The 25861-nt window shown below is 43.4% G+C and overlaps 1 protein-coding gene across 2 annotated transcripts in view; it reads left to right on the top strand.

Annotated features, from left to right (window-relative positions):
* Positions 1 to 2534: 2534 nt before the first annotated feature.
* The window catches only part of Lama4 (laminin subunit alpha 4), a 149450-nt gene continuing 126123 nt past the window's right edge, over positions 2535 to 25861 (top strand). Inside the window, exon 1 of one of the 2 annotated variants that reach the window (XM_059272542.1) lies at positions 2535 to 3461. In XM_059272542.1, coding sequence (XP_059128525.1) covers positions 3264 to 3461 — 198 coding nt within the window. In that variant the 5' untranslated portion in view covers positions 2535 to 3263. The remainder of the gene's footprint in view (positions 3462 to 25861) is intronic. The other variant, XM_059272541.1, reaches the window with a different exon arrangement.

Genomic DNA, 25861 nt, shown 5'->3' with positions numbered 1-25861 from the left:
ATTAATTTTTGTTTACATTATTTACTACTAATAATAACTCAGTGAAAGAAGCATCATTATTCCCATTTTACGGGTGATAAAACTGGCATTAGGAAAGAATAAGCTTTGTGTCAAGCTCTTCGAACTATAAACAGGCCTAAGAACTCTTAAATTTCATACAAAAACCTATAGGTATGTGTGTGTGTGTGTATATATATATGTGTGTGTGTATATATATATGTGTATATATATAATCTTATCATCTGCCAAAGAAACAATAATAGATAAAATAAAAAATGGAAGCATATAGTTAATAAAAAAAAAAAGTTCCTAGGTCCCAGATAAATACACCCCAATTCCCACTGCCGAGCTTTATAGAACATATGTACGGACTGCAGAGCAGGGACAAGAGGTCCCAGGTTAAATAACATGTGTAAAAATAGCTGATAGTAAGGAAAAGTAGATCTTCTGAAAGCAAATGTGAGCAGTTTGAGTTTGATAAAGCACTCCATATCTGAAGCCAGAATGTGCATATGCATGTGTACATGTGTGGTGTATAATGATAGTATTATTATTTAAAGTTATAAAGTTAGAGGGTAGCCGGGCGGTGGTGGCGCACGCCTTTAATCCCAGCACTCAGGAGGCAGAGCCAGGCGGATCTCTGTGAGTTTGAGGCCAGCCTAGACTACCAAATGAGTCCCAGGAAAGGCGCAAAGCTACACAGAGAAACCCTGTCTCAAAAAAAAAAAAAAAAGTTAGAGGGTAGAACAGGATAACTGAGCACCATTGGTCCTCCTCAGAGTCTGGCCATCCTTCTCTCCCAACAGAAATTTTTTAAAGAATCATCCAAACTGCACACAAACTTAATTTAGTAGGTTAACCCATTTCTATGTGGAAAAAAAAAAAAACCCATAACAATTTAGTTTAACGGTTCCTTGTATTATCTTTAAATCTTTAAACAAAGTCATGACAGATACTGTGGGATCTATCATATCATAGCATTTTATTATTTAAAATCGAGAACCTTATGGCGACCAAGCACATGCTCACTGCCCAGCATACACAGAAGCCAATACTACTGCACTGGAGGTATTCATTTTGTTATTGTTTTCTTATTTTGCCAAAAGAACTTTACTGACAATAGATTAATAAGGAGCCAGGGGCTGCTCAGGTCTGCCTCATTTAGTGGCAGGTGGTACAAGGACTTACGTGGCCTAAGCCGGAGATATAGAAGGAGTGTTGGTATAGTCTACACCAGCACACGAGTCCAGGTAGAACTGGGAAGTCATTCTAGTTTAGGATGCTGCTTCTGGAGGAACCTTCACTTCTCATCCATGTCCAGAGGTCAGCAGTGTCTCCCCCACCCCTACCCCCTGCTCCCTCTGTTCCTTGGAGAATATTGCTTCTATAGGCTCCCAAAGTCAATTTAGGTCAGGTCACACCATGGGGTTCTGCATCTGCATTCTGAAAACAGTCTGAAAGGTTTGGGGAATACAGAAATTAACATTCAATGGCATGGCTTCATTACTAGTAGGTTTACTAAGCTGTACTACCAGACTATGCCACCGTTCCCAAATGCACATGACAACAGCCGCTTACGTAGACAATCATCAGTGTGAAATTAAATGAGATAACTCATGCAAACTGTTGGTGCATCTAAAGCACTCACAAAGAGATAGAGCCCACTTCCTCTCTGTCCCAGCTCCTTCTTTATCTTATCGGTTTCAGCGTGTTACAGACCTGAACCAGACCTTTAGGCCAAGGAGGCTTACGTTCAAACTTCAATTCAGCTTTCTACCAGCTGGGTGGCCTTGGGCAATCTCCCCTTCTTCTCACACAACAAGGAAGTAACAGCCCTACTGTGCAGGAATGCTGTAGTGTTTACAAATAACATGGAAGAGGAGAAACAGTTGTTCTGTGTATCTTTGGATACAACCCATTTTGTGAAATGGGGCTCATAATAATATTCAGAGTTGACTTATTGCATGACTGTGATTCCCATTTCCTAGAAACTGGCCTGGGTATCCTTATATGGTTATTTTTCTCATCTGGTCGTTTTTAAGACACTTTGGGCGCCTTTCCAGAGATACCTAAAGCTCTGACCTGAAGCCCACGAAAACAAGGGCACCTATCAGCTGCGGAAGGTACTGATCCAGGGCATCCCAGCACAGAGGTAGCCCAAGTCCTATGGCAGTCTTGGAAAGGATACATGATTCAGACAGATGTAGTAGGCATGAGATTACAGCCAAGAGGAAGAGGTCCGGGCTATGGGCTATGGGCTGTGGGCTGCATATTTGACAGGCACATACACTGCAAGCCTTGTTCTGGGTCCTTCACAAAGCACCTCTTTAAGGAAAAACAAGATGTTCTTTGTAAATAAAAGTTCATGCATTTCAATAATGAAGTCATTTTCTAGCATTGTAGTGAAAGATATTCTCTCCAGCCCTCTGGGTGAGGCCGGGCAGAGGAAGAGGAGTGGCCAGTGAACCTCGATAGAAGTGAGAGCCCCGGACTATCTCTAGAAAAGAAGAGAACTCGTCCAGAAATGCCGCTGGTTCCTGAGGTCATCTACCTCAGGCTCCCTCCCGCCCCCTGGAATCTCTTTTCCGCCCACTTTCCTGTACACTACTGGGGGCCACATACAAATCTATATAAATATAGATCAGACATCCGGCGCCTTGGCTACGTAAATAAGGGATGTGGGGAAGCAATCAGCAACGCTGAATATTCATCTGCAGTCCTTGGAGAGGCTCCAAACTGCGAGGGGGAGGGGAAGCGGGCGACAAGGAAAGGCCTGACCTCGGGGTCTGAAAGCCAACTTGGAGTGGGAGGGAGGGCCTGGAAGGGGAAGGTGGAAAGGGAGTGGTGAGAATGAGTGTGGGAAGGAAGCCAGAGCCCCGCCGTCCTCGGTCCCAGACGCCAGGGAAAGGAGGTGGCCAGGCGCGCTCGCCCGGCTCATGCCAGTCCCGCTCTGCTGCCTTTTGATGCTCGCCGGGGCGCTCCGCTCCATCCGTCTGTAGGTCCCAGAGCCCCAGCCTCCGGAGCGGCGGGAGACGACGTGAGAGGGTGGGTGGGAGCGAAAGGCGAGCAAGAAAGGGACCACGCTGCCTCTCACTCCCTGTTTCTAAAAACAACAACAACAAAGTTGCAGCTTGGGTTCCTGGATCTAAATACCGCCCGCCCAAAGAGGATAAAACACCAGGCATCGCTGCACCTCTGGGGGTGCCCACCAAGACCCCCAGATCCTTCGCTCCAGGAAGGGCCTGTTGAATATCAGCGGAGAGATGGCTTGGAGCACAGCCTGGTGGTGCTCAGTCCTGCCCCTGTGGCTCCTCTGGGGTGCTGCCTGCTCCCTTGCGGCGTCCGGGGACGACCATGCGTTTCCTTTTGACATCGAGGGGAGCTCTGTGGTCGGCAGGCAAGACCCACCCGAGACCAGCGACCCCCGCGTGACACTGGGACGCCTGCCGCCGGCTGCTGAGGTAAGGTGTCCCCTGCCCTTGCCACCCTGCTCCGCGCACCTGTGCTTGCCCGCTGGGCCACAATCCCCTTTCTCTCTGTCTCCTTTTGACAACCTAGAGTTTCACCTGGACTAGGTCCACTCAGTGGAAATAAAGAGTTTTGTTTTGTAAGTTGGATTTGGATGTGTACTGAAAGTTGAGGCGTTGGAACCTGTCTCTTCCAGCTGATGAAGTGCTAATACACTTCATGTTTCACACGGGTCTGTTAGACTCACAGGAGACCGCAACAGTATACAGGTGGTGGTTTTTGGTGTGTCCCAAGAGTCAAGCCTTGTCACTCAATGAGCGTTCCCCTCACTGTTTCCTTGTTCCTCTCTGCTGTTTGAACAATGGGGACAATATTGCTAAAAGACCTAACCTTCTGTCTCGAACTAAACAAAAGGTCTTCTTCAAGGCGGGGTGGGGTGCTGGGGATGGGGTGCTGGAGGTAGGGTGCTGGGGGTGGGGGTGGGGGGGTCATCGGCTGTGAAGGAAGCTGTTAGGAAATTTTGGGGCAGGTACCTTAAACAGAAATGAACCATTCCATTCCAGAAGCAAGATTAAGTCGAACTCTGTTTCCAAAGAAAGCCGATCAGGATATACTATTGATCAAATGCTTAGTCACAGAGCCACTGTTTTTATACATTAAGAGACTTTTAAGTTGAGAAATAGCTGGAGTGTAGTCATTTGGAGAAGGAGGGTGAGTCTGGAGTAAGTGATTTAAGAGCCCCCGAGCCTAGACAGATAGTAGCATGTCCAGGCCGTGGGAGATGCTAAGTGGGAGGAAAATGAAGTCACCTAAGTTCATGGGAAAGGAAAGAGCAATTGGCCTATCAACACACACACACACACACACACACACACACACACACACACACACACACACTACTGTACCTATGGCTACAACAATCATACAACAAAAATAATGATGCAGGTTAATAGTGGTGTTAAAATCAGTGAAGTCTCAACGGTGGCTCCTAATTCTACTCATTGGCAATATAATTATAGTTATTAATTGTTGATTACAAGTGAAATGCAAGATAGCAAGGGCTATCTAAGAAGGCTTAGGTGAAAACTCTACTCTTGCTTCCTCAAAGGGGGGCAGGTAGGCAGGACCAGAGTGCTCTAGTCTCACGTTTCGGTTAAAAAGAAGAGCTCCATGAGAAGGAAGGGGGCTGGCTCCTGGTCACACCGGGACACTAGGGACAGGCCAGACTAGCCAGACTCCATCGATGAAGGAAGGCACTGCTTCTCTGCAGTCTTGGAACTAACTTCAGGCAACATTATCTCCACACCTGTTGCTTCCAGCAGGGAAAGGCCCTGGATGAAATGCTCGACATAGGGCAGAATTGATGTAAGACACTCAATTAAACTTGAATTACAGACAAACAAGAAATACATCTTTATCGTGTCCCAACTGTAGAAGATACATTTATGCTCATTTTTTTCATTACTCATCTTAATTCAACTTGTCTAGGCATTCTGTATTTGAATATGTTAAATCTAAAGAGATGATCATTTCACACATAGCTATTTTTTTCTGTATTTGCTTCTCATAATAATTATTTGAATGTTAGGGTACCTTGAAGTTTAATGTTGAGACTGCGAGCAATTTCTCATACATGCACATGTCCAGTGCAATGATAGCAAAGCATTTTAGACGGCAGATTTCCTGACCATGTTTAAACTGCAAGCTTCTTGACTTTACCCAAGTAATAGTTTGCCCAAATTGCAGGTAGAGAAACTTGAGGCTTAGGAAAATTATTGATATCTCTTTTATACTTGAAATGGTCACCATAGTAAAGTACAGTGTTTGGCATAGGTATAAGTGATTTGCACATGCTGAGTTATTACCATAGATGAATTAGGGTTGTTGTTGTTTTTTCTAAATTCCTTATTCAGTGCTATCTCTCAGAGGTCTTTATGCTACTAATTTACTTAATGTTTGATAATATTGTATCTGTATTTGTCGATATTATTCCAATCAGAAAGAATGCCCCATAGTCAGCTAAATGTGCACTATTGTCAGGGTCTACTAGGGTCATGTTGAGGAATTTAGGGGAGAGAAAGATGGTATTAGTCATCCCAGGGAAGCTCACAGCAGAGAGGGTAGAATACTGCTAATTATGCTCCCAAAGGATAGTTTCACAGAAAGCCTCCAGTTCGCCTGTGGTCTCAAGACGATCCCAGTGCCCTACCATCAGGTTTCCCATGCTCTTTATAGCCCACGAGCACATCTTAAACCAAATACATCCCAGAGACTTAATAACACGGCAGGACTGCTTTACTGGGTTGAGTCAGGAAACTGTATTTACATAAAACAGAATATGGTCACATTATTCATAGGAGGGGTTCAAAATGTGGGTAAGAGGGTGCTCTAAAAATATTTCCACTTTATTTGAATTGGATTTATATGAATGGTTATTCTTCAACCAACGCTCCAAGAGAAGGAGGAAAAAAAGTGAGGCAAGCATAGGTCAGTGGGAGGAGCTTGGCAGAAGTCCCCCAGTGTTCTCCCCCAGTGTTCTCCCCAGCTCTTCCATGGCTGGATGCTTGTCCTGAAGCAGTGTCTCTGACCCACAGTGGGAATCAGTGTGAGCTGGGAGCAAATATGAATGAAAAATTAACAGATCAAAAGGACAAAGCAGGCTGGCAGGCCAAGAAGGAAGGCCCTACCCTTCTTTGGGAAAAGCTTCCCCATAGGATGGAAAGATTGTGAAAGAGATGCACCCAAAGGGAACTCCACACTCCACTTGAGGATTTTCCTACCTCTTGCTTCTTGACAAGCAATTCACTGAGTCCCTTACTGCTGAGTGTATAGTGACAGCAGTGATTTTTTTGTAGGTGAGTGTGGGCAAGAGGGTGACTAGAAGTTTCAAAAGGAACGTTCAATATTCTGACAGCGTTTTCAAAGGAGAACAGAACCTATTCACTTTGTCAAGGGCACTGTAGCAAGTACAACTAAGTCAAAGTCTAAAAGTTGTGTGTGCGGGGGGCATTTATGTGGGGAGGGGGCAGTTATGTAGTTAGTTTGCACAGAGCTGGGGAGAGGAAAACTGTTTCTTTCTACTCTTGCCTGCCTGCAGGGTGGTTGCAGTTTATAGAAATGAGAAGACCAAGTCAGGGAAATCTCCATGTGTGGAGTTTGCTGTGAGGTCGGTGATCAGAATCTAGCTAAAGTCTTCTTGACTAAGACAGAAGCGCAGAGAACCAGAGGGGAGGGAGGAATGGAGAGAAAATGCCTCCAGGGAACCAGCATCATCAGAGTATCCTCCGGGAAAGTGCGGTTCCTGTCTACTGAGACACAGGCCAGGAGTCACCCAAGGTCAAGAGCACTGGGCGAGAGGGAGAAGCTAGGTGGAGGCCGCGCAAAGACATTGAGAAATCCAGCGCAAAGAAGGAATGCTGGAAGGAAGGGCCAAGTGGGAGTGGGTGGAGGTGAGTTTCATCATTGTAACGGGTTTTGACGCCTAAATGAGAAAAATAAGAGAAATCGCTGATAGTGGTGAGGAAAATTCCCTGGGAGGAGAAAATAGGACTTCAGGGCCTTACTTGAGTGCATTTTACTGTTACCATCATTATTTTTTCTTTTGTTTATTTATTTATTTATTTATTTATTTATTTATTTATTTATTTTTAGTAAAACCAAAACTTACTCTAAGTCACAGTCATCCTAGTGCCCCTCCCCTCCGCCATATAGCCTCCCTGGTTCTGTGGGTTGCAGTCTGATTGTTCTTTGCTTTATATCTAGAATCCACTTATGAGTGAGTACATACCATGTTTGTCCTTCTGGGTTTGGGTTACCTCATTCAGGATGATATTTTCTAGTTCCATCCATCTGCCTGCAAATTTCATGCTGTCATAGGACTGATCTCCAAAGTATATAAAGAACTCAAGAAACTAGACATCAAAATACTGAACAATCCAATTTAAAAATGGACTAAAGCGCTAAACAGAGAATTCTCAAAAGAAGAATCACAAATGGCTGAAAGACATTTAAGGAAATGCTCAACATCCTTAATCATCAGAGAAATGCAAATCAAAATGACTCTGAGATACCACCTTACACCTGTCAGAATGGCCATGGTCAAAAACACTAATGACAGTCTATGTTGGAGAGGATGCGGAGCAAAGGGAACACTCCTCCACTGTTGGTGGGAATGCAAACTTGTACAACCACTGTGGAAATCAGTATGGCGGTTTCTCAGAAAATTGGAAATCAATCTACCTCAAGACCTAGCCATACCACTCTTGGGCATATACCCAAGGAATGCTCAATCATTACCATCATTATTATGCTAACTTCCCTCCAAAAATACCATTGCTTCATGGGCCCGTGGACATCCCACTCTGGACAGACTGACTTGCTTAAAGAAGCACTATAGGAGAGCAGTTCTGAGGGACTTTCCCTCTGCTCTTTTCTGTGGTGACATGTGGTCCCATGCCCTGACACATTGTTAGGCTCCCTGCCATGGAAGGTTGCAGAATGTTTACAGAAAGTGGTTGTATCTCTTTCCCAATCTGCTTTCCTTTTCCGTATCTCAACCCCTTGCTTTGAAAAAGGTTCCGTAGATAATAAATCCCGCAGCCGCTAGCCTAGGCAGCCATCCTGGGCTGCTGGGACGGTACTAGATTAGGTCTTTGGAACCTCTGCTTCTTTTATTCACCCAACAGGCAGATTTAAAGGCTTACCCTGTATAGAGAAAAACCAAACCAAAGCACCACCACCAAAACCTTTCACCATTACCTTCAAGTGGTAAGCAATCTGAGAGAAGACAAATACACCCATGAGCATGGATTGATGCTCTGTGAGCTAAGTACCATGGAGAAAATGAGGTAGACCAGGAAGACACAATATTCTACTTGCTGAACAGCAAAAAAGGTATTCTATACAGCTTACTTCAGAAAGACCGGGACATCGTACCAATGGTGTGGCTAACACTCCCTAAGACATCTCCTGTCACCTCCACACATGGGTACGACTGCACAGTTATCATCTCATTTGACAAACATGGAAACAGGTACAGAACCGGATGCCTGAGCCTCTAGCTGTGAAGTGGCTCGGCTGGGATGGGGTTTATAAAAGCCATTTGACGGTGCAAGAATATCCAGAAAAGTATACAGAACCATCCATAGGGATCATTTTATTAAAATTTTGGGAGCTTTTATTTTTAATGGAGAAGTATAAAATTCAGTGCTACTGGGAGAGCTGTGTAAGCTGCAGAAACTGTTAAGACGAACAGAGACTTGGGTAGCACTCCTTCCTTGCCCTGCCTAGAAACTTTTTTTTCCCTTTATTGAGGGGGTTGGGGTGGCATCATGTGCCTTGGTGCTTCTGGGGGGGGGGTCAGAAGATAGAATTCATTCACACTGTAGGTGTATCAGAATCTCTGCTGCTAAAGCTTCCATTGACATCCATATGTGTATACTTCTAACTTACATATATGGATGTATGTGTACAGACCATCTGTTTGTTCATCCGCTCACAGAAATAAGTGTGGTATCTTCCCTTTGGGGATATGACCAATACCACTAGGAATGACATACAAGAATCTGGCTTCGAGTTCCTGTTTTCACTTCTTTTGAGTACATATCCAGAAGTGGAATTGCTGGATCCTATGGCTCAAAGGAGTTTTTAAAATTCAGAATGTTACAGAAGCCATGCAAAAACTCTCTAAGAAGGATGAACAACCATGGGTGATGAGCCCTGAATCACAGGAGACAGTCCTCCAGAGTGGAGCTACCCTCAGCCCTGCAAGCTCTCCTGGAAGCTTGTTTGCCTGGTTTTGGTTTTGTTTTTTAAGAGAAGATAGAATCTGAATTCTTAGCTGAAATTGATGATGCACTTTTTAAATTTCTTCTAGCCAAGTGTATGGGAAGGCCAGGGGCAGTTTACTTGCTGTTCCTACCATACTCAAAAGTCACCTTTCATCAGAGGCAAAATGTGGGCCTGTGGCCAGACAGATGTGTGAACCAGTGCCCAGACTTTCAGCAGCATGACTCTGAGCAAATTAGTTCATCTTTTAAGGATTGGCTTTTTTTTACTATAAAATTAGTGGAAACATATTTTGCCTGGCGAGATTGTTGTGAAATGACATATAGATGCATATGTCTGCAGGCCACACAAGACAGTTAGCCTCAGTTTCCCACTCTGCCCTCTTCCTGCTCCTTTCTTTCCCTGTGATTTCATCTAAGCACAGGTAAGGCATGAGGTTAAACATATTTTGCCCTCTAAATCTTTAATAATTTTGTAGATTTGATTTCTACAAAATTTGATTCGACTTTTAGCGGCAGATTTCCTAGTTGTACAACCCGGGAATAGAGGGATTATAGCATGCCTCTTCTAACTGTTCTCTTTCATAGTTGTTAAATAGCTTTATACTGGCAATACACTATCTGAATAGTTGAGGAAAACGATGGATTTTTCTAAATCTCTAGAAAAGCCAACTAACAGCAACAACAAAGCAAAGCAAAAAAGAAGATGAAATTGGAGAAAAAAATTAAGTAGTGGGAAAAAAGCTCTGAGATGGCAAATTCCCAAATGTTCAAGTCTGACCTGTAGTTTTGTGAAATAATAATGCCAGAAAGAGCCTTGAGGGGTTTGCTTATAACAATCATATAAATATGAGGGCGGCCATATATAACTTTGAGACGTTTGAGTTAGAAACCACTCCAATCAGATTTTTGGCACATGCTTCAAGTCCCAAAATTAGTATTTCTAAATAATTACTAATTTTCTAAACTAAGGAGGTCTGTGAGTTCGTTAAGATACAGCGAGCCTAGCCAGATCTTTAAACACCCTCCTGGGTTTCACAAGAGCAGATCGCTCCTTTCCACTACTTTTTTTTCTTTGCTCCTGGTGTGGTAAAGTTAAATTCTGGGAAACGGCTTACTAAAGGGAAGTTTAACCACAGATGTTTGTAATTCCAACTGGAGTTTCCCATCAAAGTCCTAATGAAATTCAGCTGCCAGCAGCCTGCTCCTGAGTCTCCGTCTTTTTGTCATGAGAAACTTGGGGGGAACAGCATTCCGAGGCTTAATGCGGTGGGAAGTTTTCCACATTCAAACCCAAATACTCTGCGTAAAGAAAAACACATAAGTTGCTTCTTTGAAAAACCAAGAGGAAAGGAGGTGATGTGCTTTAAAAATAACAATAATAATATGCAAAGCGGCCCTCTTCTTAGCTCCAGGGCTGTCCTAAAGCTTATATTTTGTGAAAGTTAGAGATCTTATGTTGATGTAAATGGAGCGAGGCAGCTACTGTGGTGACTCCCTGAGAACTGTTAAGTCGGGGCAGCTCTAGAACATGCATTAGGACAAATGTCATGCAAGCAGGAAGGGGAACCGGTGCTGTAGCCTGCAGCTAAAAGATCTCCTGAGCCTGGTGCAGACTGTGTGTTTAGATTTTTTTTTTTTTTTTTTTTTTTTTTGGTTTTTCGAGACAGGGTTTCTCTGTGTAGCTTTGCGCCTTTCCTGGGACTCACTTGGTAGCCCAGGCTGGCCTCAAACTCACAGAGATCCTCCTGGCTCTGCCTCCCGAGTGCTGGGATTAAAGGCGTGCGCCACCACCGCCCGGCTAGATTTATTTTTGAAATTATGGAGTAATACCATTGCCTAAAGGAAAAATGGAGACCCTGGGGATCTAAAATGCATCCAGTAGAGCTTGCCTTGCGGGCACAACAGCTATGCAGAGTATTGTCTGTGCCAAATACGCTGCAAGGCAGAGAACAGAACTGAACACTTCTAGAAAAGTCACTGTCAGCCCAAAGGATGACATAGCATAGTGACCAGAACCAGGAGAGAGGATGAGTGATCCTCAGTCCCTGAGTTACCAGGATTGTAGGCTGACTGTAGAAGCTGCAAATTAAAAAATATCAAAATGGCTACAGGATGACCAAGAGAAAGAAAAACTCCCTTTTTTTTTTTTTTTTCAAACTAAAAATGTGATACCACAGCACAAATCCCACATCTCAGTCTGTTGTTGTTGTTGTTGTTGTTGTTTTTTAGCTATCTATTTATCTAATGTAAATATGTGTGAGAGCTCGTGTGCTCTACATGCATGCAGGATCCTATGGAGCAGAATAGAGCATTGAATCCCCCGTAACAGGAATTACAGACAGTTGTAAGCTGCCATGCAGGTGCTGAGAATCGAACCTGGGTTCTCTGGTTCTCTTAACCCCTGAGCCATCTCTCCAGTCCCCTCCCCCGAATCTCAGTCTTAAAATATGGCAAGCCTATTCTGTAGCTAGTGACTCTAGGATTCTTTTTTAAGCTTGTTGATGTGTGTGCTGGCGCTTGAGAAGGGTGACATAGTTTGACCAGTCAAGCACACGTGTGCTACCTCTCTTCCTGCGGATCTGCCACACATCTTAGTAGCAGCAGTCTGTTTTCTGTCAATCCCACAGGTGAGATGCTAAAGAGACAGCCCTGAAGCCTTTATTTAGTGCAGCACAAAATTCAGCACAAAAGAGACCCGCTTAAGGATGAAACCTGTCTGATAGCCAGTGGGAGTTAGCCTTGGATACAAAGCTTCTCTGTGCCCTGAACCATAAAGTCTGTGAAATTATCAGATGCTTGATCTAGAAAGGAAGTTTAAAGACCCAGTCCTCTCACTTTGTAGCCCAAGAATTAAGATGGGCAGAGGGAAGCAGAGAAGCTCATTAGCGACATCTCAAGGAACTGTGTCTTCCGCTCTGCCTCTGAGTCTTCTCAGTTTCTCCAATGGACTTAGTCGCCATAAGCGTTACATCATCTCACAGACATACCTTGACATCTTTGTGTAGAAATCATTTACTTCGCTATACTATTATTCACTTTAGTCTTTATTGCTTCTCTTTATCCTTGACTTGAACTGTGTCAGTAGGAGAGTCCCGAGGCACCAAGTGAAGCTAAACTATGAGCCTAGACTAACATTGATGGTTCTTCACTCCATCACTAATAAACAGATTGATAGATTAAGGAATGTGGCCAAGTCCCTCTACCTCCTGTGACTGCAGTCTCTTTATCTAAAAAAGAAAGACAGAGAAGGAAGAAGATGATGTGGTGGTTGTTGCTGATGATGTGCCTTCAAATAGCAACTCCTAACAGATTAAAATGTAAGGAACACACCCATGGCCATCATCCCTTAAAAACCCCAACTTCTTTTTTTTTTTTTTTTTTTTTTTTGGTTTCTCGAGACAGGATTTCTCTGTGTAGCTTTGCGCCTTTCCTGGAACTCACTTGGTAGCCCAGGCTGGCCTCGAACTCACAGAGATCCGCCTGGCTCTGCCTCCCGAGTGCTGGGATTAAAGGCGTGCGCCACCACCGCCTGGCAAAACCCCAACTTCTTAGGAGTCCAGAGAGCATGGGAAACATAGGGCCTTGACCCAGAAGAAGGAACAAGAAACACTTTAATGGAATACTTCTCCCAACTTCCCTTCTGTGAGTGAAGCTGGGGGGAGCTGCAAGTCAGGGCACAGGCCGAACACAGACACGAGCTTCTACAGTGACACACCAAGGAAGCGTCTCAGACAGTGTGAGCTACAGACACCTCCATGCATACAAGGTATGATCTCCTGTGGTCAACAAATCCTATGCCAGGGTTCCTAGATGGTCCCACCTCCCCTACGAAGGTCCTTTAGGATGAAATGAAGTATGATGAGGCCACAGAAGGAGAACACACATCTCTACCTAAGTGCCAATCACATATCAGCTGGAAGAGGGTCCAGAGAGGAGAATGTGTTTTCACTCAGTGGAAATGGTAGAGCAAACCAGCAACACCTTGATGCATTACAAACATGAAACAAAATCACCACATTGTACTATGCACTCAAGAGCTGTCTGCTGGGTCTGAAAGCTACTGGAGAGAAAATCTAAAGCTTGCTTTAGATTCAGCAAGACACATTTGTACTAGGAACTTTCTGGAAGTCAGAATTGGGTGAGGAAGCTTGCCTTGATCGAAGACTGGTTATCACTGGCAGTGGGGAAGCTGTGTCTAAAAGACAGACCCTCAAGTGTGGTACCGAAGGGGCAGTTATCAGTGTCACCCAAGCCCAGGTGAGTGATGCAGAGCTTTAGCACCAGAATCTGCCTTTTCGTCTGCCCAGCATCCTCCTTAGTACACTGAAATACAGGAGACCCTGAAGTCTAAAATGTAAGCCAGATTTGAATTGGGGATGGACTGGGGGAGGGGAAACCTATGGGTCCAGAAAAGAGAAACTTTTCATACAATGAGGAGAAAGAGACCAGAAATATTAAATCATAGCTGAGTGAAGCTCACAGGTCCGGTCTGAAAGCCTTGCTCCTAAAAAGTAAGATTAAGATAGAAAAACAACATAAACTGCTTCTTTGGAAAAGCCAGAGGACCTAGAAGGTGATACCACCTCCTGGAAATGTGACCACACATATGGGTGTTTGGAACTGGCTCTTGAGTAAAGGTATAAAATGACAGGGAAGGTCTTCTGTTCCCATCTTGCCCTTCCCAGTATCCGTGGCTATCCAGAAATGGGATAGCTAAAGAGTGTGTCCTTCCTGGGTTCAATTCCCAGCACCCACATGGCAGCTTACAACTGCCTATAACTCAAGTTCCAGGAGATCTGACACTCTCACACCAATGCACATAAAATAAAAGTTAAATAAATTGTAAAAAAAAAAAAAAAAAAAAAAAAAAAAAAAAAAAAGAGTGTGTCCTTGGGGAAGACAGGAAGAGGGGAAGAGGTAGCTAGAGAGGAATTTACTTGTGAAATCCACTAGAATATAGAGTGTCGCTTTGACTCTTTAAGAAATGGTATAGCTGTGATGTTTTTTCTTCATAGCAAGAGCGTCATCCTGATGTAAGACATGTCTCTATGGCATGCAGAGTATAGTGCATGTCCTGAACTAGAAGGATGATGTCACGAGATGTATAAGGACCAGTTCCCTACAGTGAAAACTGTCCAGGCAGTTCCTCCAGCAGGGGTTTTCCAACATGTTTGAGAACTGCAAGGAAGCAAGCACCATTTGAGTTCCCGGATGTCTCCTGTATCAAATAGGCAGCCCTATTCTCCCCACAGGCTCCAGGTCTCTTTGACACTGCTTCAGCCCTGAGAGAACATGTTATTGTGACCTTAAGGGGAAGCTCTGTTTCACTCTGGGGGTGGGGGATGCGGTGCAGTTCACTGGCTGGGTTCTAAGGTTTTTTAGTTTTAATTGCTAAACACTTAATGAGCACTCTGGGTCCTGGCACAGTTCTGAGCACTTTATGTATCTCCTCTATTTATTCCTTACTCCCCCTGACAACACAACGCTTCGGAAGGCTCTCCTATTAGCCCCATCTAACAGACAGGAAGTGGAATCACACATCAGCAGTTTACTCAAGGTCATAGCTCAGAGTTCTGCTTCCAAGCTCTTAATTTTCTCATTATAATATCCTCTAATTGCTGTCTCTAAATCTTAAACTCAGCTAAGAAAGGTCCCCAGTACCATCCAAAAATAAGAGCGGTCAGTCTATGCAGAGCATTTAAATTAGTAGGATGTTTAGACTTTGACCTTTATAAAGTTATGCAGGTATGGAACAAACTATCTTGATCAGTAGTAATGGCAAATTCTTCTCTTGGATATGAGAGGAATGGATTGGTGGCATAACTTCTGAATGTGTACACACTCACATGTCCCCAACTTTGCTGAGCATTCATTTTTTTCAGTGGAGTCTTGAGTGGACCCATGACTCAAGCTTACTTCAAAAGGATAAGGAAACAACCTGAACTGCCTCCGGGAAAGTGATTGACAGATCAATCAAAGGGAAACTGAGCTGAAACCTTAAAGCAATCTACTTTCTCGAATTTTCCCCTGCAAATGACTATGGAGAAAGAAAGACAGTTAGTTCACAACAAAAAAGATTCAGCTCAGAAGGAAGAGAAACAGCCTAGCTCCTTTCCTGGAAGCCACCAAGTACTGTAGAAAGCAAGTTGTCTGAGAGGCGAGCACGGAGCAAGAGCTTAGTGTGGAAAGACTTACCCACAGCACTCATGGTTTGGTCTGGTATAGAGCTTAATGCGGAAAGCCTTACCCGCAGCACTCTTGGTTTGGTCTGTATAGAGCTTAATGCAGAAAGACTTACCTGCAGCACTCATGGTTTGATCTGTATAGAGCTTAATAAGGAAAGACTTACCCACAGCACTCATGGTTTGGTTTGTATAGAGCTTAATAAGGAAAGACTTACCCACAGCACTCATGGTTTGGTCTGTATAGAGCTTAATAAGGAAAGACTTACCCATAGCACTCATGGTTTGGTCTGTATAGAGCTTAATAAGGAAAGACTTACCTGCAGCACTCATGGTTTGGTCTGGTATAGAGCTTAATGAGGAAAGGCTTGCCCACGGCACTCATGGTTTGATCTGGTGGAGATCCAGGCTGTCCCTCTGGGACCAGCACAGTGACTGGGGAAGAAGTCATCAGTGAAGTCCACTGTCACCTGGAGGGGGATGTCTTTGAGCCCGGTGAGCCTCAGACTTTTCATGCCCAGGGATCTCTTTACCCAGCTCTTTCTTCTCTAACCTCATGTTTTACATTATTTCACCTGTTGTCTTCATCTGCTAAGATTGCCCCAGATGGGTGGCTTAAACAACAGAAATGAACTTTTTTCAGTGTTCTGAAGACTGAAGTCCAAGATCATATAACTGTCAGTGTTGTAGGGTGAGGGCTGTCTTTCTGGATGGTAGGAAGCCACGTTCACACATTTCCTGAAATCTTCCTTCTGTGTCTTTAGAAGAATACACCAGTCATGTCATGTGAAGGTCCTGCCCATGTGACCTCATTTCAGCCTTACCATCTATCTCCTTATGGGCCTTGTCTCCTAATACAGTCAGACTGTGAATTGGAGTGTCAACACCTGAATGTGGAGGGGTATGATTCAACCCAGAACATCTGCTAAGAAAAGTATTAAACAATATTTAATGAGATAATTCATAACTGCACAAGAAAGCTGCTAATAAAAGTATCATCATTTTATTTGAACTTTAGCAAAAAATGAAAGTGTACTATTTCATATTAGTTATGTTTTTATAGATAATGGCACAATTAACTTTAATTCTATTTTTTGAAATAAAAAATAGTATTTAAGTCCTGCGTTATCTTGTATTCCTTAGGCACTTAGAGACATTTGCTTTCATTAGCTTTGGAAACTTCACTCTTTCACTCAACATAAAGTAGTTTATTTAGGTCACAGCAAGAAATCTGGCTACTTGCACTTAACCTTGCTATGATCCCCACTAAGTGTCATGTAGCCTACACATAAAACACAGAGAAATAAAACAAGTTCACTAATAATGAAATCGTTATGTTATAAAAGCTTGGAGAGTTTAGAAAGAATGTTTCTGGTGAGATGTGACCAAGTCAATGCATGAGTCATGTGGCTTTTGAATTGGCCCCTAAAGTCTGGGAAAATATAGCTCATGATAAGACAAGGTGAGAGGAGACAAAACGAGCTAAGAAGAGTAATAGTCCCAGTTCGTTCAACTGTATAACAAGGAGTCACTGAAGGTTTCAGCACAGAAGAAAGAGAAACACAGTGACGATTGTGTCCTCTAAACCTCAGTCTGGAAAAGGGATGCATTGGGCTTTGAGTAACAGATAGCGCAGAATCTGGGTGACATGTGTTGTGCACTGATGACTGCCCAGGAAAGAATAAAAGGTTCTACATTGCGTGGTGGCCATTGTCTGAAAAGGAGAAAACAGAGTCTGGGGTCAGTGTCAAGGTTTTATCAAGATGGCTTGTTCTGTGTTTGGAGAGCAAGAATTCGGGAGAAGGCTGGTGTACTGCTGCTGTTTGTAAAGATGTATTTAATCATGGGGGTACAGTGTCTACATGGACCTTTTAACATTAGCCCCACTAAATCAATGGCTCTACAATGAGTCATCATGGGAATACCTTTGGTCCACTTGGGCTGTACATGAATTCCTCACACAACTTCACTGCTTTGTGGTTATTATTCTAATAGGGTTTTTCTGTTCTGGCATGTTTGAAAACTACTGTACAGGGGCCTTGGAGGTTGACACTGTAAATCATGACAAATCTCTAAAGTGTCATTGAAATCCGTTTTCCTGGCAGACCCCAGCAGGACACACGCCTGTCTCCAGCCAGCACTAGTGGCTGGCTGTGCAGAGTTTCAGATGTTCTGAGCACCTCCACACACCAGCCGAAGTCTTCAACAATTGGTGCCCTCCTGTGAGATATTTTTATGCTTCCTCTTCCTTGTCTGATGATATTTTTGGCCCCTTCCTAGGAAATTCCACTTTTGTCTCAGTCATTACCTGGGAGTGCTGAGGGAAACAACAGAAGAATTTCAGAGAGAGGGTGGGGCGGTGACGGGCAGACGTGTTAGCCATTATCTTTTGATCTTCCTAGCAGCCACTGGGTGTTTGTTAAGTTTTTCTTCTTCTGAACTATTACCCTATCACAAGAGTCAACATTTTATTTTAAAATGTGAACTCTATTTTAATATAAACTTGGTGATTTGCTAACTTCACAAAGAGCTAACAAGGTCTCAGCCTTGCTGACTCTTCCCTCAAGTGTTACACTTCATATGTTGTCCAAAGGCCAGTCTCTAAAAGCCATATGATTCCACTCAGAACAACAGAAATTAAGAAAATAAACATCCGACATCTCGCCTTTAGTTTGTCACTTGTTTAAAAAAAACTGTTCCCTACATGGATCTCAGTGTCATCAAGGTTTGTTGCAGTCCTTTTAAAATGTTGCTTCATGACATATATTCAGAATACCTAGAGATAACTCATCATCTAATGAGTTAGGGAAGCTTCTTGTGTCTCTTGCAGAGTTCAGCTTTTTAAAAGCTACTGACATTGTTTTGTGGGACTCCTAACAGTGGGAGTAGGGATGTTTCTGACTCTTTTGCCTGTGCTTGGGACCCTTTTCCTTCTATTAGGTTGCCTTTCCAGCCTTGATGTGAGGATTTATGCCTCATCTTATTGTAACTTGTTAGGTTGTGTTCAGCTGATATCCCTGGGAGGCCTGCTCTCTTCTGAAGGGAAATGGCGGAGGAGGAGGGGATCTGGAGGAGAGGGGAGGTGGGAGGGTGAGGACTGGGAGGAGTGGAGGGAGGGGAAACTGTGGTTGGGATGTATTGTATGAGAGAATTTAAAAAAAAAAAAGCTATTGATGAAGTGTTATTCACAACTTCTAAGTAAAGGAGTTTCTAAAGACAGCTAGCTCTGTTGAACAGTGTCAATAGATACAAAGCCTTGTTGTTTATAATGTGTTTTCCTACATATTTCCAATTTAATCTTCCTAACCGTCTTGCATGCCAGGCCACTTGTTGTTTCTAATCTATTCATGAAACATGATAGTATCTACCAGGTAACCTTACTGAAGCAGCAGGAAGTGTCTTAGCATTCCAGACATTGAGGAACCTTTGTTCTGCTAAGACCGTTGAAGAGGAAGGTACTGGTGCCAGAATTTGAGTCTTTTTTCCAAGGTCCCCAGACACTTTTTGGAATTGGAACTACAGCCAAGTTTCTTGCTTAATAGGCAGCCTTCTCCCCTCCTACATTATGGGCTTATTTGTTTTGAGATGCTAAACAAGTGCTCTACCCCTGAGCTCTCCAGCTCACAGCGTGGAACGAACAAGGACAAGGGACAAGGGGTATCTGGGGATGACTATGTTGGCTCATCAGATGAGCTGTGTCATGGGAAAGCAAATCCATGATTACCTTCTTGATAAGCTTTCTATAGGTATTTATGGCTTTGAACTAATTTAATTACTAAAGCATTCGAAGTTTGGGGTGCTGGAGAGATGCTTCTGTGGGTAAGAGCACTTGCTACACAAGCATGGGTTGGGGGGCCTGAGTGTGACTCTCTAGAACTCCCATAAAAAGCCAGGCACACCTGCATGTGTCACAACTGTAATCCTATACTGTCGGGGACTGAGACCGGAGGATCACCAGGGCTTGCTGGCTGACAGTTACTTACAGGTCCTGTGAGAGACTCCTTTTCAGGGAATAGGGTAAAGAGTGATGGAGTAAGACATCTAATGTCCTCTTCCTCTCACCCATGCACACGCATGCACAGGTGCACACATGTGTACACGTCACACATGCATAGAGCACACTCATACACATTAGAAGTTCCCATGGCTTTGAGTCATTATATTTAATCCTGATTTTGAATGTAATTTATAGTAACATCATTCATTTTAGTCATGGCTTCATACAGCGGTCAACCCTCTACACTTCACTCTCCATAGCTAAAGTTTTCTGGTGGTCACATAAAAATAAAAATAAAAAATTCTCAATCTTAAAAAGAAGAAAGAAAGATGTATCTCAAAAGTGAACAATAATCCTTTTGTTGCAAGACAACTGAAGGAAGAGATTTTCACATTCCCAGAGCACATCACGTCTGGTATTCCCCTTCCACAGCCTTCAGTCAGGTTCCTACATGATTTTAGGAACTCCCCTGTTATGTTGCAAAATAGTGGGAACACACGAAATTAATGAAGAGAATCAGTGTGTGATAGCTCCAAGGTAGTCTGCTCCTGTGTATACCCCACTGTTTATACTTCCCAGCCTGCGTCATAACAATCCCACCGTCTCCTCTTGGATTTGTAGAGTTTGTGCACTGATGGTTTTGAAACTATGTCTTCTTCATACTCTAGCAGCTAGGACATTACATACCCATTTCTCCAGAGGGAATTTGACAACCCACGGCAGGATTGTTGGACTTTATGGTGCAACCCAGATTTGACTTACAAACGTCTGCTCAGAGGTGTCTTGAACATTCTAGAAGACAGAATAAAGGGGATTACAGAAGATTAGGGCAGCCCTTGTGTGCTCAGCAAAATAGTGAGACATTAGAGGGGTACGGTAGCGCTAGCCTGATGCCCACTACCTGGTTCACTTTCAGTACGGCAGGTGCTGCCATGCCTTGTCCATCCTAGTCTGTGGCAGGAGGGAGCACCCCGCCCGGTACAGCAGGTATTATAGTGATATAAATGTGGTAAGGGTGGAGTAACGGTCTTTATGGAGGAAGGGTATAAATGTGGTAAGGATGGAGTAACGGTCTTTATGGAGGAAGGGTAATGCTCTCTCTAAGGTGTTAAAAACCTCCAGGTTCAAACTAAAGGGCTGGGCTTTCTCTAAGCCTCCCAAATCTTTTATTGTTATTTCAGCAAAAAGAACACATTTTTCTTTCTGTGTCTGTTTTCTTAGACACATGGTATATCAAATTTTCCTTGGAAATAACCCTTTTTTTTTTTGCTCTTTTGTCTGATTTTCCATTTTTGGGGGGGACATTAAGCATTAGATTACATTTTTAACTGCAAGGCGTCATATCATCAAGTTAGTTTATTTGAAATAGTCGAGTTTTTGTTTGAGTACCATCTTTTCTGTTTTAGTTCTCCACCGTGAGATCATATTCATAGAGAAAATATGTTTTTCCATCCAAGTCAAAAATAAGTGGAGCTTGGCTCAGCCATCAAAGAAGTTTATAAATTTCAAGAAAGGAAGAAAAAAATTAAAATACTATAGTTCAAACTTTAAATTAGAACAATTACCTGCTCTGTGTGAGCTCCTTGGAGACTGGATTACCAACAGCAGAGGACTAAGAACTAAGAACATCACATTCTTCATCTCCTCACACATTCTCAGTGGGTTAGCTCAGCCGCAAAACCAAACATTGTCTCCATTTCTTCCTCAACACAGTTTGGATAGAATGAAAGGACAGGAATAAAAATACCCTCTTTTTACAGTTAAAGGACATTGTCCCTATTTATAAGTTACAACTTGAAATTTATTGTCACTCTCAAAATTCCTCACAGGCCACATAAAAGTGACTTGTGGGATCCTAGTGGCCACAAAGAATTAACAAAGCTTCCAGATCTGCTTAACACTTATTCTAGGGATTAGAGGGAATCTTCAGTGCTGTCGACTACGTATGAAGAAAGAGCCATGTGAGCATATTGTAACTCAGAAAATTGCTGAGGAGTTTACACGAGTTTAATCGCTGGTATTCACTTAACCTTTCCAAAAAATTCCAGCAAGCAAAAGGGGTAAATCCATGCTATATCTTTATTGAGGAAGAGTACCAGAAATAAAAGATGCCGGTCCTGTGCAGTGGACAACAGACAGAATCTTAACCTTAAGCCTGTCTCCCTCACAGGGACGAGGAGCGCTCTATCCTGTCATGTCCAGCTCTTGGGCTTCCATTCTCTCCTTCCAGAAAAGCCTGTACAAATACCATCCCCTCTAAAGAGTTGTTCTGGACTCCCTCAAATCCCTGTTAAAGCTAATCTTCGCCTCTTCTTCCCTGGGGCAGGGTTTCTCTGTACCTCTCAATGGTGAGGATCTTACAGCTCTTAGGACACTCGTGTTTTGTAGTGAGTGGCAGGCCTTATCCATCCCTCGTGAACGGTTACAGGGTGGGACAGTTCACAAGTCATCCTCTGGCCCGCCAAAGGGCCTCCGCAAGTGCCTTGAGTGTAGCTGGTACTCGCTCACTTGTTTATGCATGCCTTGATTATTTGTTGAATGTCTGCTCTGTGCCAAGCCCCAAGCAAAGCCTTAAGGAAACAGTGGCACGTGAAACAGAAACACCAAGAGAATAAATGACCAAACCAAATTGCAGAAGCCTAAACGGTTTTCTTTTTAGGGTGCTTTGCATGTTCCTATGTAATTCTGATGGAAACATCAACATTCAGCCCAACCCCAATAGCAAACCATGAATGGTTTCTCTGAACTGCTCATCCCAGGAGCTCCATACTGCAGGAGAGAGAGAGAGTGCCTTTTATGCTAAAAGCTTTGTCTTTCCCACTGTATATGGAAAAATTGACTATGCACTTTCACGGAGAAGGTCCAACCAAGAAATGTTTATATTGGAACAAGCCCCATCTCTAAATCTGGGCTTGTTACTGAATGGTATTTTGTTTCCTTGGATCAGGGAAGGGGTCTGGAAACATCTGTAACTAAAGTATTGTTTTTAAATCAGCGTGATTTTCCCCTCAAAGAACAGATAACAGAATTGCCGTAAAGCACACACTCACCCATCACCGTTGACTTCCCCTCTGGACTGTGCGTTATTTCACTATCATTGAAATGCCAGTACAAGGGTGAGGTTGGCAGCACCATGGGCATTACCATTCCCTTCACGGTCTTTCTTTTCACTTCACTTTGTAAACTCGACCTTCACCTTCATAAATATCCTACCAAAGAGTAACTGTCCAGATCACAGTGCTTATTTGGGAGCAGCATTTCAAAGCTACAGACGACAGTTTATAAAATGGTTCTCAAACCAGCCCCCACAGTTGATTCTAAATGGTTATTACAGACTGCCACTTACATGCGCAAGCTTGAAAGAAATACAGATTTTCACTAAATGTCATCTACAAAAATCTCAAAATGAAATCCTCAGAGAAATCAAAAAGGAAAAAAAAAATCAAAGGTGATATCATGAAAAGACGGAAGCACAGTACTAATTGGTTTTCTTTTGTTTTGATTTTTGGTCTTTTTGTTTGTTTTGTTGAGACGGGGTTTCTCTGTGCAGCCCTGGCTGTCCTGGAACTCACTCTGTAGACCAGCCCGGCCTCGAGCTCACAGAGATCTGGCTGCTGCCTCTGCTTCCCTAGGGCTGGGATTAAACCAGCCACCATCACCCGCCCAATTTGTACTAATTCTTAATACTATTCATATCCTAAAAGTAATAGAAATAGTTTGTGAACAGTTCAGGATGCAGTTCAAATTTTATGCGTAAATATTTAGCACGTGTTCAGAGAGTTCTTGTTTTGTGTTTCATTAACACCCCAAATTAAAGAAGTAACGTTTGGGGTGGTAACGCCCTTCTCTTCCTCTCTCGGAGCAGTTCGAGCTTGGTTTGTTTATTTCCTTATGATCTGTTTGAAAATGTCTGTCACCATGCTGCAGTCATCGGATCCTGATCTGAAGGTCCATTCCCATCTGCTGAGACTTAATTGGTGTTTGACGCACAGCAGACCTGTAAACTATTCATTAAACGAATCTACCGCTAACATTTTACAAATGAGGAAGTGAGATAGAATCTCATGGTTACATGTTTCATATGGTTGTTTGTCTCATAAAAATACACCAAAGGTAGAATCGGCATTCAGCATACAATCCTACATTTGGAACCACTCACTGGCTTTCTGTGAGGTTTACCCTTTCTTGGTGTTGAAGGACAAAGGCGCGCATTTCATGGCTCACTCAAATTTTCAATGAGAATGTTTTATTAGTATAATTTATGGACCATATTTTTCCTGTGGATGCATCCAGATATATGTCAAGCTGCCATATATCCTGCCTGACCAGACATCTGCTTCTGGTTCATGAGAGGAAACACCTGCACGCATTCCGGTGTCTATTACACAAAGGGCATCCTTTCCCAGGGCCTGTATCGGACCTCTCCAATGGAACAAGGGAGTTATCGGACACACAGCTGGATGTCACGCACCCAACTTCCCACAAGAAATGTGTTCTCTAATGAGGAATCAGCATTAGTTACTTAACAGTCAGTTTCTAGCGACACATATAAAAACAGTTTAAAAATAAAACACCAGATATAAATGAGTAAATTAAGAATAGTTGCTACAAGCCAGACCAAATAACCAAATAGTTGCTACAAGCCAGACCAGACCAGAGGGCGGACAGACCATGTTTTCTCTCTGGAGTCAGCCATAGTCTCATAGAGAAAATGGGATTCTGTTAATAGTGTTTGCTCTACCCACCACTCTGATTCCCCTCAAAGATGTCTAGAGAGTGGTATTCAAATTTACGGTTCAGGAGGCAGAGACAGGAAGATATGTGCAAGTTCAAGGCCAGCCAAGTCTACATAATGAGTTCCAACCCATCAAGGACTACAGAGTGAGAACCTGTCTCAAGTGTGTGTGTGTGTGAGAGAGAGACAGAGACAGAGACAGAGACAGAGAGACAGAGAGAGAGAGAGGTGGGGAGAGAGAGAGAGAGAGAGAGAGAGAGAGAGAGAGAGAGAGAGAGAGGCAGAGAGGCGGTGACCCTCCACTGTAAAATAAGGAATTCATGCTATTGACATCTCTTCAGTGAGGTTCTGTATAAGTCTGATAGACATGAGTAATGTTCACTTTCCTCCTGGTAGCTCCTCGAGAGGGAGAGATGGACAGCATGGGAGCATGGGATGCTTCACTGTCCAGCAAAGGTCCAAGCTTCAGCTGAACCTTCAGTTTTCACTACCATTCAGTCCCCTCTCTCCCCATTCCCTTTCTTGCCTGCTTGCTTTCTTCCTTTCTTTTCTTTTTCTTTTCTTTTTTGGAGAAAGGTTTCACTATGTAGTCTTGGCTGGCCTGGAACTCTCTAATGTAGACCATACTGGCCTCAAACTCATATAGATCTGCTTGCCCCTGCCTCCAAAGTGCAGGAGTTAAAGGTATGCACCACCATTCCTGGAATCATTTTCTTTTCCTTCATCATCATCATCATCATCACCATCATCATCAGGAAGTATAGCCTAGTACAACAAGCACTAAAGATGATATCACCTGGTTCTACGTAAATAGCCTTTGGTAAGGGCCTTATTTCACTGTGGTCCTTGCTAGCTCTGGCATTCAGTGATTCCGTAATGACAGACATAGTCAAGACAGCCACACTCATTAAGCACCTGTTCTGTGAGGGCACTGAGACGTCACTGGTAAATCGAAGAACTCCAGTTTCTGCTCTAGAGGAAATATGTGTTCTCAGGAAGGAGGGCAGTGAACCTGTACCTCTGAATGCCACTGCTGAGCTGTGGACTATACAGACAGGGAGAACTACAGCTCACCACAAAGCCGCAGTCACACAGATGGCCCTTCCAGAGGGGCAGCAAGCACTAAAGGAAGAGAGGATACTAGTAGGTTTTGGCCCTCTGCCCTTATGAACAGACCTAAATGCACAAAGTCAGTTGATCCGCACAACCACTCTAGAAGATAATGTGGCAATCACTTCTGTTCTTCAGAAAGGGAAGCAGGAGCTAAAAATGAAATTACTTGGGTAGTTTCCCCAGCGGTAGAGCTGAAACTGAAATCCAGATGATCTAGAGTGTTCCACTCTTCCAGGTTGTCTTACAAAGGATGTAACTGCAGAGAAATGTGGTCACTATAAGAAGTAGGTCCTGGACACTGCATCAGTTTCCCTGAGGTCTGAAAGCCAGTGGTACCCTAAATGCAAGCATGTTTATGAGAGAAATTCATTTGCTCACTAAGCAAGGATGTACCAAATGCCTGTTTGATCAATGACAAACGGTAGACACAGGGAGACTTGAGGTTGCACACACAAGTGGACGTTTGCTAAGACACCAAGGAGGTAAGTTCTGACGAGGTGGCATCCAAATGTGCATATTCCCGAAGGGGCAGAGGACTTGTAGAGGTGCCAGGAGAGTAAAAAGAAAAGGACAAAGC

Source organism: Peromyscus eremicus, chromosome 8b (assembly GCF_949786415.1).
Source record: "Peromyscus eremicus chromosome 8b, PerEre_H2_v1, whole genome shotgun sequence".
Classification (NCBI taxonomy): Eukaryota; Metazoa; Chordata; class Mammalia; order Rodentia; family Cricetidae; genus Peromyscus; species Peromyscus eremicus.
Note: the sequence above shows the minus strand (reverse complement) of the source record. Positions and strands in the feature narration are given on the sequence as shown.